At 36.2% G+C, this 14,114-nt stretch overlaps 1 protein-coding gene and 1 long non-coding RNA gene across 20 annotated transcripts; one reads left to right on the top strand and one right to left on the bottom strand.

Moving 5' to 3' along the window:
* Window positions 1–2,642: 2,642 nt before the first annotated feature.
* LOC130723000 (uncharacterized) lies at window positions 2,643–13,471 on the bottom strand. Of its 19 annotated transcripts, XR_009014132.1 has the most exons (11): window positions 12,663–13,469; window positions 12,250–12,310; window positions 11,932–12,018; window positions 11,699–11,769; window positions 11,146–11,316; window positions 10,464–10,564; window positions 10,267–10,330; window positions 10,008–10,154; window positions 9,484–9,731; window positions 8,702–8,812; window positions 7,489–7,797 (listed from the first exon to the last, which is right to left on the bottom strand). XR_009014132.1 is itself a non-coding variant. In XM_057573908.1 (7 exons), exons 3-7 carry the CDS (start codon window positions 10,328–10,330, stop codon window positions 7,707–7,709), a joined length of 441 nt encoding a protein of 146 aa, XP_057429891.1. In that variant the 5' UTR covers window positions 10,331–10,370; window positions 10,464–10,564; window positions 10,993–11,125; the 3' UTR covers window positions 7,489–7,706. The 19 variants fall into 19 exon arrangements, 2 of the variants coding, with proteins under 2 accessions (XP_057429891.1, XP_057429890.1); XR_009014136.1 differs by lacking the exon at window positions 7,489–7,797 and adding an exon at window positions 2,643–3,148 and having other exon boundaries at window positions 12,250–13,469; XR_009014138.1 differs by having other exon boundaries at window positions 10,267–10,370; window positions 11,141–11,316; window positions 12,250–13,471.
* Window positions 2,891–3,847, top strand: LOC130723001 (uncharacterized). The gene is made up of 2 exons (XR_009014146.1): window positions 2,891–3,022; window positions 3,520–3,847. It is a non-coding gene; the product is annotated as an uncharacterized LOC130723001 (long non-coding RNA).
* Window positions 13,472–14,114: the final 643 nt, after the last annotated feature.

The following is a 14,114-nucleotide window of genomic DNA, read 5'->3' as shown; positions in this document are numbered from 1 at the left end:
TCACTCAAATTATTGTGTTCATCATGTCATATAATACAATACATATATAAAGAAGAATATACTCAAACAATATAAATTATAATAAACGACAAAACCTTCACTCAGCACTTTGCAAGCTACTCAAAAAAATCATTAAAATAAATTTTGTTGTAACCTGCTATGTGTTGCTGTGAATTTCTCATGCACCTCCTATTTTTCGGCCTCTACTATTAGTGTAGTATAGATTGTTGTCTTCCTATTGTATTTTCTCTGTTTTATTGTCCTTGTTTCTTTACTGTACTGTTGTTTTCACTTTGTTTCTTTTGTTATATTTCGTTGTAAGCTTTAGTTCTTCTTGAACTGTAAACTCTTATATTTCCATGAGAAACTTTATCTCATGGTTTTATCTATAATATTTCTCTTTTTAAAAAAAAATTAATATATTTTAGTTTATAATTTCTTTTATGTTTAGCTTCACTGATATATAAGGTCTAAATCCGCCCCTGATAAGGCTTCAGAATTATACCAGAGCCTCAAAACACACTAAAGATCGAACACAGAGAATACACCTTGACAAACTTTTCACTGGTTAAGTTTTCTCTCCTTTGCGGGCTGTTTGAAGTTGTTGGTCTAATGACCCATCCTTACTCTATTTAATTCCATCAATTATGAAAAAGTATTAAATCCGAAATCTCCACTTTTTGACTCAACGTGTCCCCTTCTCATGTTTTAAGCAAGATTTGAAAAGGCTTTTAAAATCTTGCTCAATGCTCATAATATAACATTAATTTAATTTTAACCAACGGCTACTTCTATACATTTTTTTGTTTAAAAAAATTATTATTTCAAAAAAGTATACTAATAATTATAATATAGTATTGTATCAATTAAAAAACTTCTCTTTAGTTAATATCATATAAAATCCTTTTTAAATTAAAGATTTGTTTCCTATTTTATTTTTTGAGGGTCAATGCACGTTTTATTAAGATGAAAATGCCGCATTTACAAATAGAGCATTTGCTACATCAGGAGGGGGATCATCCCACCACAAATTACAAGGGTAATTAACCGCAAAGAAGATATAGAATGCGCTACATTATTTCCTATTTTAGAATCATATTAAACTACAGAATTCAAAATTTTCAAAAGCTTTTTAAAGTCTTTCTCATCATATAATATTAATTATTTACCAAAAAAATGTAATATTAATTAAATTTAACCAACTGCTACCTCTATACATTTTTTTTGTTTAAAAAAATTATTATTTCCAAAAAGGTATACTAATAATATAATATAGTATTGTATCAATTAAAACACTTCTTTTTAGTTAATATGATATCAAATCCTTTTTAAATTAAAGATTTGTTTCCTATTCTATTTTTTGAGGGTCAATGCACATTTTTTTAAGATGAAAGTGCCGCGCATTTATAAATAGAGCATTTGCTACATCAAGAGGGGGATCATCCCACCACAAATTACAAGGGTAATTAACCGCAAGGGAAGATATAGAATGCACTACATTATTTCCTATTTTAGAATCATATTAATTACAGAATTCAAAATTTCAAAAGCTTTTTAAAGTCTTTCTCATCATATAATATTAATTAAATTTAACCAACTGCTACCTCTATACATTTTTTTGTTTTAAAAAATTATTATTTCAAAAAAAGGATACTAATAATTATAATATAGTATTGTATCAATTAAAAAACTTCTTTTTAATTAATATGGTATCAAATCCTTTTTAAATTAAATATTTGTAGATGGCGCGATTAGTAACAGCTTGGTGCGAGCTATGGGGGCATTATTCGCGACAGTGAAGGTCATTGGGTCAAAGGCTTCTCCTGGAACCTTGGTCAGCTCGAGTCAGCTAACGTTTTCTACACTGAGCTCATAGTAGTTTTAACCGCGACTGAGATGGTGATGGGCCTAGAGATCCCTCGAGTGATTGTTGAGACTGATTCTATGGAAGTTGTCACCCTTCTAACCTTCCAGGATATTTCTGGTCATCGTTATGAGCAATTGGCCTCTACGATCCTTCGCCTTCAAGCTGCTCACGGAGCGCTTGTGTTTCAACATACCACGCGGGACTCTAATTCCCTGGCGGATTACCTGGCTAAATTTGGCCTAAACCTCCAATATGTTGAGCATTGGTTCGATTCCCCCTTTGGAGAGTGCCACTCGCTGCTGTTGAAGGATAGTCCTTCTGGTCCTCATCGTTCTGGTATTGTTGCTCCGCCTTAGTGCGTGTGGCCTTTTGCTTGCCACTCACTGTAACCCAAAAAAAAATATATAAAGGCTACGGTTATTTCAATAAAAAAAGGTCAGATTACATTTTATTTGCCCTTTATATTATCTTCCTCAATAAGCTCAGAGGGGTTTTATCAATCTTTGTGTGGAATCAGATTGCCTTAGGGTTATTCAAGCTATCAAGGGAGTGGATCTCCACAATTCGTATTTGTCATCGATGGTAGATGAGATTAATTTTACGGTTTCTTAATTTTCTTCCATTTTTTCATCTTATTTGTCACTTGGTCGTAAAACCATTAAAAATAATTAGTTTATAAATGTTATTTTTTTTGAAATTCATCAGTTTATAAATGTGGACAAACGAATTTGATCCTTCTATACTAAATTTTGAGGGACTAAATCTAATTCACTCTTATTTTACAGGGACTAAAAACATATTAAACCCATTATTTTAACACAAAATGTGCTAATAAGTGGTTGGCAACAACTAATTAACACGGGGTGTTAAGTTCATTTTATATATGTGTTGTGCTTACTGCAGAGGTTGGTGGAGGAGAGGAAGAAAATAGCATCATCAGCCACCACAGACGGCGGCCAATCGCCATCGTTGAAGGCGGTGGTGCTGGAACGCGTCCAACAGGCAGCGGAGCGATCTGGGAGGGACGTGAAGGAGATCCGGGTGGTGGCTGCGAGCAAGACGAAGCCTGTTTCTGACCTTCAACAGGTGTACGATGCTGGACATCGATGCTTCGGCGAGAACTACGTTCAGGAACTCATTGAGAAAGCTCCCCAGGTTGGTTTCTCGATCATTGAATCAATTGCTTCCCTTATTCATTGCTCCTCACTCCTGAATTCATCTTCTATTTCGTTCCTAATTTACCGCAGCTTCCAGATGTGTTAATACCAAAATTTCAATATCCTGAGTCAAGAACAACACTTTGTTATTTGAATATATTTCTATTTGCATGCCTTATATTTCGACCTACTTGGCCACTGTGTCCTTCAGATATGTGCTTTAATATAAGGTTAAAATAAATGTGTTATTATAAAGCCAATTTGAGTATTGAATTGGATGAATGATTAAATCAACCTGGTATAAATATGCATGTAATATGTATATGGAAGATATACCAAAGTGTTGCTTTGGTCGAAAACTACTGGGTCGAGTTTGTTATATCTAATTGGAAGACCAAGTCAATTTGATATTTGATCAAATTGGTAGCACAGAGTGGGCGGTTACTAATGATAATGCTTGGAGTGGAATCTGATGCTTTTCAAATTGTCAAACAGTTATCAAGGTGAAGTAGCAGCATATCATAGCATCATGGAACAGTTACTACATATTAGGGAGAATTGTTGCTGGAAGTTATTATTTTGTAATCATGCCAAATAAATGGCTGTAGATTGTGTAGTTATTTTCCAGTTCATTTGTAACCGTAGGATTAAAATGGTAGTTCCATTTTAAGCTCTATAAATACTAGTTTGTAACTAGGATAAGGGGTTGGTTTCCTAAATGACTGCAAAGCTCTAAAAAAGCCTTCAAGCCCACGGACGAGTGTGCAGTAGACGGATTCCTTCCACCATTTACCATTCCAGTAATGAATTTGCTTTGTTCTTATTTGTTTTCTCTTTGATTACCTTTTGATTCCTTGCAATCTTTTTTATCTTCTTTTAAATTTCTACTTGTTTCTACATCTATTGCAATACTGACCGGAGTGTTGTTTCTTTCAAGTTGTCATCGGACAATTTCTTCACTTTTTCACTCTTGAAAACGCACATAAATTGTCTGTAAGCCGTCGGACTTGGAGAGCCCATAAAATAGGATCTGATCCTTGAAATAATTAATTTACATGTGATTTTACAAAAAAATCAGTGTAAACAAGATGATATCGAATGGCATTTCATCGGGCACTTGCAGAGCAATTAATAAAGTTAAGCTTCTTGTTGGTATGTATTTATTCTGTATCCCTCTTTCTTTCAATGACCCCAATTTATTTGATCCCACTCTGTCTGTTCCAAATTAGTTTATCTTGAATCAGAATCATCCACTGTATATATAATATATTAGATCAGCTCGGATATTCCATCCATTGTGTTACAGAAAGAAACCTGCGAGTTAGAATACCAAGTTACCAACTACAGACTCTTCCTCTCTATAAATTCTACGTCACCATGTATCCTTCTTATTCAAAACTGCCTCTTCTAATCTCCTTTTTTTTTTGAACTTCTCTTCTAATCTCCTTAATTACCTCCTTACACAAATACCAAATTAAATTTAAAAAATGAAGTTTTTGAAGACCCTCTTAGTTCTGTCCTTCGTTATGGCTTTGTCCATCACCCTGTCAGGAACATCTTCAGTAAGTGATGAGGAATCAAACATGCTTCGAGGAGCAAATAGGTTCCTTTCTCAAAAATATCAGAGGGAAGTGTCATTGACATGTGACAAATACCCCAAAAGTTGCAATGTTGCAGGCCCTGATTGCTGCAAGAACAAATGTGTGAACCTTTCCACGGATGAATATAGTTGTGGGAGGTGTGGGAAGAAATGTGGGTTTTCAAAGATATGCTGCCCAGGTAAGTGCGTGAATCCTAGAACCAACGAAAAGCATTGTGGGAGACAGGGACGGATCTATTCACACTCCCATGGGTCAAGTGCCCCCACTTGAATTTCATATCTACTGAACAATACATATATAAAATATACTAATTTGTTATAAATGCTGAACAATTTACATATATAACGTGTTAATTGTCCCCACTAAATTTTTGTATTTTAACATTATATATTTGGCTTAAATAAGTTTTTGGTCCCTAACCTTTACCAAATGCTTGGTTTTCGTCCCTCGTCGGAGCAAAGGTTTGTTTTAGTCCTTAACTTTTGCCAAAAGATTTGGTTTTAGTCCCTCCGGAGCTCTAGGTCAAAGCCGGAGCTCCGGTGGCCCATGTGGCATGGCCACGTCAGCTCAATGAGGTGACGTGGAATTTTTTTCCTTTTCATTTAAAATATTAAAAAAAACATAATAAAAAAAAGCATAATCAAATAAAAAACTCTCAACCTCCTCCACTTCTTCTTCTCCTCCTCACCAATCACACTCAAAACTCCATAGCCAAAAGCTTAAGCCCAGAATGCAACCATACCTCCTCCTTGTTCTTCTTCTTCTTCTTCTTCTTCTTCTTCTTCTCCTTCCCTCTCAAAACTACAGTAACAACATAATGCAACCCCACTGCCACACTTCTCATCCAAACCCTGCATTGAAGAGTGAAGACACAGATCCAACCCCAATCCACCAACAGCCCTCTCAACTCAAGAGCAATCCAGAAAACCCAGAAACTATGAAGAAGAAGAAGAACAGCAGTAGCAATTGCAAGCCAAAAAACAGCATACACAAGCCAAATCTCATTTTTCCTCTTTAATGGAAGAAGAAACAAGATGAATCAGATCAGAAATTATAGAATCCTCACTGCAACCCAAACCTTGCTCTCGCCTCTGTCATGAAACCCCAAATGTCACCACCGCATCATACCACCTCCGCTAACCACCACCGACCACCGTCACTCCCGCGTCTGCCATGAAAGGGCACCGCACCACTGCGTCGCACCACCTCTGCCCAAAGACGTCACCACCGCTGCCTAAAGACGTCACCACCGCCTCAGTTACCCAACCCTTTCCCCCACCTACACAGTCCCCACCTTCGAACAAACCACAAAACCAGAGACCGGATGGAAAATAGAATCATGAACCACATGGGAAACAGAATCGCGAACCTTAAATGGAGGAATCGTGAACCCTAGAGGAAAAAGTCACAAATCATGAGATGAATCGTGAATCCAGATGAAGAAAACATAATTCCAGGAAAAGAAATTGCGAACCCGGATGAAAGGAACAGAGGAGAGGAAACGTGAAACAAGAGATGAAATCACACAACACAAGAAAGGAAAAGGCGATTTGGGTGATGGTGCGGTGGTGAGAAGAAGAAAAAGACGAAGAAGAGGAAGATGAGTGCGGTGGCATGGGGCTGGTGGGGTGGAGGCTGAAGATGGTGGTGGGGGCTGAGGTTGAAGATGAGTACGGATCTGGTGGGTTGGAGGTTGAAAATGAGAGCTGAATATATGTTTTTTTTATTATGTTTTTTTTAATATTTTAAATGAAAAGAAAAAAATTCCATGTCAGCTCATTAAATTGACGTGGCCATGTCGCATGGGCCACCGGAGCTCCGGCGTTGACCCAGAGCTCCGGAGGGACCAAAACCAAATCTTGTGGCAAAGGTTAGGGACTAAAACCCACCTTTGCTCCGGCGAAGGACGAAAACCAAGCATTTGGTAAAGGTTAGGGACCAAAAACTTATTTAAGCCTATATATTTATGTATATGTGTGTAAATATATTGTCCCCACGACTTTTGTTTTCTGGATCCGTCACTGGTGGAAGATGTGGCAACAAGTGTGACAACCAAGGTTCATGTGTTTATGGGATGTGCAACTATGCTTAGAGGATTGAATTTCATATTCTTTGGATCAAGAGTTATACTACTGAAGTATGATCATACCGTGACCAATAAAGCAGTCATCTCTGTGCAACATATTTAAAATATGGCTTAATAGCTCCATAGGCCCCTGAAATTGTACCCCGTATGAAAATAAGTCCCTGAATTTTTTTTTCCAATTCCCGGTCCCTAGAAAAATTTGTTTGATCAAAATAAGTCCCTGAGCGTGTATACGCCGGAGAAGATGGTGGTTGACGACGGCGGTCATGGCGGCGCTGTGACCGGGGCGTTGGGTGGCTTCGTCTCGTCCTCAGGAACTCAGTGGTGGTGGTCTCGTGGGCTGGGTCGTCACAGTTGAAGAGAAAAGGTCAGTTGCAAGTTGATTTCTTCTCGCCGGAATTTATGGAGCTTCTCGATTTCTTCGTTTTAGCTTTGTTTCATGCGATTTCTTCGCCCATATCAGATATATGAAGGTCTAGGAGTGTTTTAAACATGTTATTTCATGGTTTGTGGAAACAATGAGGAGGCAACCACCGTCTTCTCCGGCGTATACACGCTCAGGGACTTATTTTGATCAAACAAATTTTTCTAGGGACCCGGAATCGGAAAAAAAAATTCAGGGACTTATTTTCATACGGGGTACAATTTCAAGGACCTCTAGAGTATTTAGAAAATAATTGTTGCACTACAAACTGCAAGTTAATTCTTATAAAAATGACCACAGTAAACCTCTTATTTAGTTCTTATAAATAAAACCATACGTACTATATAATGAAGTTTTGATAAGAAAATGAATAGCATAACATGCAACATATAATGTAGCATTAGTCTCAAATCTCAATAATGGACTACAATCAATTGTTAACTATCCATCACTTTTCTATCTGAACACACTTTAACTCCTTAGTTTATGAAGTTTGTGCTGGAGAATATTTCCTCGCATCAAAATAATCAACATTTAATTTGAGACCCTTTTCATAGCAACAACTCAAGCACTATCCCAAAGAGTAACAACCATGAGATAGGGTGTAGGCAAACAACCTATAAAGAAGAACTTCCAGCTGGTTTTTGGTAGCTTGAAGGTACCTACGAATTGTCAGACACGCAAGTTACTATGGGTAAAAAGCCATGAAAACCGGAAGGAGGGCGAGGGCTACTACATGAACAACGAAGAGTACAACATAGATTATGAGGTGGGAAATAATACAAATAATGCAGAGAGAAGAACTTGCTATTACAATCATGGTAGTCAGTATCGTGCGTATCGCACGATACGTATCCCGATACGATACGAAAATCAACCAAACGATACGTATCCCATGTATGTATCTTTTTGTGTTCGTATCGTGACCTGTATCGCACATATCGCATGAGTATCGCACGATACGTATCCCGATACGATACAAAAACAGTTTTTCAAATGCCGTTTCATCTTACTCCCCTAGAAAAATTAGGGAGTGGGCATTTAATTTCATTAAAAATTAGTAAATTGCTCTAAAAAGTGATGTTTTCTTTGATTCTTTCACCCTTTCACGTTCAACTTCACTTCAGCAGCCCTTTCATGTTTCACGTTCAACTTCAGCAGCCCTTTAATGGCTTGGAATTAGGGAGTGGGCATTTAATTTCATCTCTTTGATGTTTAGTACTTTAGTTTGGCTTATGGCTTGGAATTAGGTTGAACTTGAACTTTGTGAGACTATTTTTCTACTTATGACTTGGATCTTTGATTATTTTGAACTATATTTAGATGATATATTAGTATATTATTTAATTTATGACTTAATTTTTTTTGTGTCCGTATCTTACGATACACGTTACGATACGATACGCGACACGGAATTAGGGTCTAGCGATACACGATACGTATCTCGATTTGACTACCTTGATTACAATGAGTGGTATTTGGTAATAGTTCTAATAGTTTTAATTACACAATTTAAATAAGGTGCTAAATTATATATAGATTCATAGCCAAATTTTTGAAACCTACCTCACCCTATGAAACAGATTTCTTGGAACCAGTTGGTGGTTGTTTGCTTGGTGAAGGTGTTGATTCATGCTTTCTCTCAATATCACTTCCTTTTCCACCAAGATGAGTGTCCTGTCGCATCATTACAAATATCCATGGCTTAAAAAGTGATAAATTACAAATTACTATTAACCTTTGGTTTTTAAGCAAGCATCGGAACAACTTCAGTTATTATGATATTCATTTTCTAGCAAGGAAGTATAAACTGCTATAATAAATTTGAGAAAACAAAAGTTGTACATGATTCTAATAAACAACCACAGAATGCTTTATTGTTCAAACAAAGAATCTGGCGTTCGTGAGTGACATGTAGAATTCACATTTAGCTTCAAACTATCAAAGCATTGAAAAGCTTCACAACTTAACTCTTGAAAATCTTCTTCTAAACATGCACTTAATTTAATAAACAGGGCTAAAACACAGTTTTTACAAATATACATGGCACTAATGATGAATATTTTGCTTCTCCATCATATAATTATCAAGGAGCTTCAATTGATAACTAAATCACCAAGCTGACATTTTTACACAAAAGCTTGGAGAAGGAGTCTTAGTTGAGTACTCAAAACAGGAATAGTTATGTTTATTTATGAGATAAACACAAGAGCTTGCATTAGAAGTCAGCCTGCTAAAACATAAAAGATTTTGTAAAGCTAGTGTATGAGTTAGAATTGATGGTACATAAGTGCTCATCATAAACATGTCAAAAGGGGATATGTATATATGTATATATAATTACTTACAACTTCACTAACATGAGACAGAGTTGATTCAATACCAATCAAGTTGATTTGTCATGAGAACTTATCATGACATCCTTGTCACGCTTATTAGCTTTCACCAAGTTTTCTTTATTTTTCCCCTTGCTTTAGCTTATTTAATAACTTATCATGGGGTATATATAATTGCTTTGCCTTGCTGAGGGCTTGTTCGCACCTTCTTTCAACCTCACAAACTTCATTCGCAGACGCAGAGTGAGTATTTGCGGTTACTGCTTATGACAGAAGTCAAAGTTAAAGACATGTGTAAAATTAGAGTAAGATATTAGAGAAGATAAACCTCAAGCTGATGTGTTACAATGATAAATCAAAAGCAACTAACTCATAAAATGCTTTCAGCAGAAGGTAAACTATAGTCAAACTTCATCTTTCAAGAATGCAATGCTACTTCAAAACCAATAAGGTACGTAGGGGTGGATGCAGTATATTTTGGGAATGATTATAGTAGACTCAAATTGAAAAATTTAACAATTGAAGGAGATACATACCAAACGAACACCAACGGCTTTCGTAAAAATGATACAACCTAAGTGGATTTGTGTCCAAAACTCCAAATGTCCCTCCACTTGTGTAACTTGATATTTGTTTTGTCTCATCGGGCATGTTAACTTCACAGAAAATATTTTCTGATCACACTTTGGGAAAAATAGAACAGGTCATTTATGCACAAATTGTTGAATCAAGGCATCAAAGAAAGTCCAAAACTGTAGATCAAAAAGATGAAAACCCAAATTTTACATCTCTTACCCCGAGGGAGGACATACTGTTGAAGCTGATATTCTCTCCTCAACTGGTACCAACATTCCATCATCTACATACGATCGCAAAGTTTATGTGTTATGACTATGCTCCTTGGTAATATGTACATAATTAAAGCAAACAAATCACAAGTTAGGCATATAGAAATCATAGGAACCTAGAGAGAAATATAGTCATCGTACTACCATGTATCTAACTCTTTGGCCCAAGCTATTTGCAGAGCTGTAAGGATCCTCCAATATCTAGCCAAGAGAATTGTGGTCGAGCCAAGACTCCTAGCAAAACCCTGTACACCAAGTTCCAGCATTGATTAATATGAATAGTTATAGGACTGATCTGATTTAAGAAGCCCAAATATACTCCAATTTTTTAATCTACAAGAAATTTAGACACATCTAAATCGGATGAATAAGCAAAAACCTACAGAAGTGTAAAAAGTTAACCGGTAGAAAAAACTTTAGCACTAGCATTGGTAGAATCAATTGCACATTTGAACCCTATTTATTGATCCATATATTTCAGTAAACACAAAGAGCTAATTAAGCACCAAGTGAATAAGCATCATCCATTAAATAAGAAACAACAACAGACACACTTCTATATGGTATATTTGTTGAGAACCTTCTACCTTCATCATTAATATTTTGTCACCTTATGGGTTTATAGTGTTTACATTGCATCATATGACTTCATGCGTGAGAAATAGAAGCTTACTACTTCATAAGTTTTAGATGCTACACAAGATGGATGATTAGTTGTTCAAAAAATCACAAACCTTTACCTATAACAAATAGTACAAGTCAAATGAGATAAATTCAAATCTACAAAATCACCCATTGGACAGGAAAATAGAAAAACTGACTTCACCATTGCCATTTGTGCTCGGATCCAATCGCATTAAGCTCCATGAGATCATGTCAATAGGGTGGGTTTAAATTAAAGTATATAATAGAAGATGTTCTCATGAAATGTATTGCATTCTTTACTGAACTGGAGTTCTTAATGCAATCTTTACTGCAACATTAGTGTCTTCACATTCTGAAACACAAAATATTCAGTTCGTTTAGATTCAGTATATTTATCGCAGCATCAAATACTAATCTTATTCTAAGCATACATGAATCATTTTTAGGCCTAAAAAAATATCATAAACGATTAGTATGCAATTAAAAAAGATTACTTGCATCACCCTTATCAATTTTTTTGATTAACTTAAAATGCCTTATTTCACTAACTTTGGCTTAATATCAGATTCACCATTGAGTGAGTTATAAAACAGATAGGAGAAGGAAGCATATTAGGTGGAGAAAAGAGAAATTCATATGCAGACTCTAAGAAAGAAAAATAAAAAATAAAATCACTAATAGATGCTTGACAAACTAAGCATTACTCATTGAATATACTCATTGATTACTCATACGTGGCAGTAGGAGCATCCTAGTTTTTGGCATTTGCTTCATTCACAGAATAAATCTTGCCTTTCTTTGGGACCTGCACAGAGAACCACACACCAAAGAGTTAACACATGTCTCAAGTAATCCACAGATGTGTGGATATACATTCCCTTTATGCTCTATATGAATCTGTATATTATCTTACAATAGAGAGAAGGGTATACTTTTAATCAAGGTCCATGAGTGAGCAGAGTAATACCTTAATGTCAGGGTGAGTCAGGATAAACTCACAAAGAGCCGGGTCAAGAGTGAAACCATTGACGCCAGTTCCAAGGCTTAACACAAGCTGCAAAATAAATTGATCCCAAATTGTAATTTTAGAATGAAGACAGGAAACTCATGATTTCTCAATCCCAAGATATACCAAAACAGAAAGAAAAAAAAATGTTCTTTCATCCACCCTTCCCCCTAAAAGAAAATAAATTTAAAAATATAAGCTAATCTTGCCTTTCTAGGTGGAATGAAGTGTTTCTAGGAAGCGAGCTAATCTTATAAGTAATGGTATATTGGTATGTACCTTGTGGTTTTGCATCTGGAGGGTGTCATTTCTTTAGTACATTTCAGTTCCTATCATGAACCTAAACAGAAAAACAACATAAGAAGAATGTTAGAGTAAAAGAAAAATGAAAGATTTGGTTCACAAAGGTCATGTTTGATTTGAAAATGGATAAGTAAAGACTCCCGCATAGCATCTCATAGTACAAATGAAAACACTCATCATTCATCATTGAAGTCGGAAACATGCGGCACCTCTACGGCAGAAATTGTGAAGCGACATTCAATGGCAGTAAAAACGAAAGAGAAACACACAGTAGCATACTCATCATGCTTTAAGTCAAAACAAAGCAGCAGAATAAGTATAGAAAGTGTGGGGAGATCAGCAACGAAGCTGTAGTATTAATAGAACGCTGGCATCATTTGCCCATTTACCCCTAAACATACGAATTGAAGGGAAAAGGCATAGATTCACATGTCTGTAAAGCAACACAGAGTAATAGGGTACATAGCATAGAGTGTAGATTGAGAAGCTGTAAAGGACATCATCGCGAGTTGAATGTACGTCAAGCGTCTGGCATAGGAATAGAATAGGAGGAAAAAGGCAAGGAAGAGGAGGAATTCGCGAGTTCTATTCTATGGCATGCTCCAGAAACAACGACAAGTACATCATAGGTTTTTTATGGGCAGATGGTTTAGACAATAGCTTTGTATGTAGGAGCAGAGGTAGCTATTAGGGGAAAAGGATATCAGAGGATGATGAAGTAGGTGTCACGCAAGGGTTTAGGCTATGATCTCAGCAAGGCCCAGCCCAATAGTTATCCCGTCCAAAAAAAATAGTTGGCCATGAACAGTGAATTTAAATCCTTCAATTGTAGGATAGAAGATTATGAGGCTGGTAAGGCTCTTTCTCCTCTGGTTTTGGGATGGTGATCCGGTCCTCGAGTCTCGACGGGCAACTTTCTCGAGGCAGCCTCCAGCGAAGAGCAACAACGCTTGTATCTGACGGTTGCAGAGGCGGTGGCTCTGCAATGGAGTTTGCGTTTGGCTTTGGAGTTGGAAATTGAATGTCGGGTAGTGGAATCCGACACTGAGGGAGTGGTAAAGGCTATCACTGATTGTAGACAGCTAGCATCTATACTCCACTCAATTTGTTTTTCTGCAGTTAGGAGACAAGCCAATGTAGTGGCTCATACCTTAGCTTCCCAAACTATTGAATTAACATCCAACATATGGTAGGGAGACCTCCTTCATGTATTGAGCTGGCTCTACTTGTAGACTCAGTTTTTTCAAGTTAATATATTATGAGTTTTTATTAAAAAAAAATACGATTATGACAATGCATATGATTATACTATCCTATCTATATTCATTATCTTGCATACCAAATAGACCTAAAAGACAGAGATTAAGTCGCATGTAAGCCAAACTTCAGTGCAATAATTCACTTTTGCCATAGAAAGTTAATATTAGAAAAAAACAACTCACTTCTTGATATAATTCATTATTATTATAATAGGCTCAACTATGAAGAAAATTCACACAAACTAGCGATCAATATTGAACAATCGGTAAAAAACTTCTAACTCATGATCCCATCTACAATACTCACATAAGCCAATATCATCAGCATCATCGTCATCATCATCTATTAATGCCCATCGACTTGTCTTCACTGTCCACCCTTTGCATGTGCTCTTAGAATTACAAATTATAAATCTTATCTAAATTGGAAATATGTCAGAAACTTGAAATATAATGAAATTATGCCAAAAACAATTTCTATTATCATGAATATGCTGTACTGTTTTCCAAAACATTTTATTTTTGTTTATTAAATAATTTTAACAAAAATACACCCCTTCTGTTTAAGACTAAATTTATAAT

Source organism: Lotus japonicus, chromosome 6 (genome assembly GCF_012489685.1).
Source record: "Lotus japonicus ecotype B-129 chromosome 6, LjGifu_v1.2".
Lineage (NCBI taxonomy): Eukaryota > Viridiplantae > Streptophyta > Magnoliopsida > Fabales > Fabaceae > Lotus > Lotus japonicus.
Note: the sequence above shows the minus strand (reverse complement) of the source record. Positions and strands in the feature narration are given on the sequence as shown.

What these genes read in the sequence shown, in the direction of transcription:
- LOC130723000 (XM_057573907.1), bottom strand. An exon ending in ACAGTATGTCCTCCCTCGGG is followed by an intron (nt 10,128 to 10,266) that starts GTAAGAGATGTA and finishes TTTTCTGTGAAG; the next exon opens with TTAACATGCCCGATGAGACA. An exon ending in AATCTGTTTCATAGGGTGAG is followed by an intron (nt 7,798 to 8,701) that starts GTAGGTTTCAAA and finishes GACAATTCGTAG; the next exon opens with GTACCTTCAAGCTACCAAAA.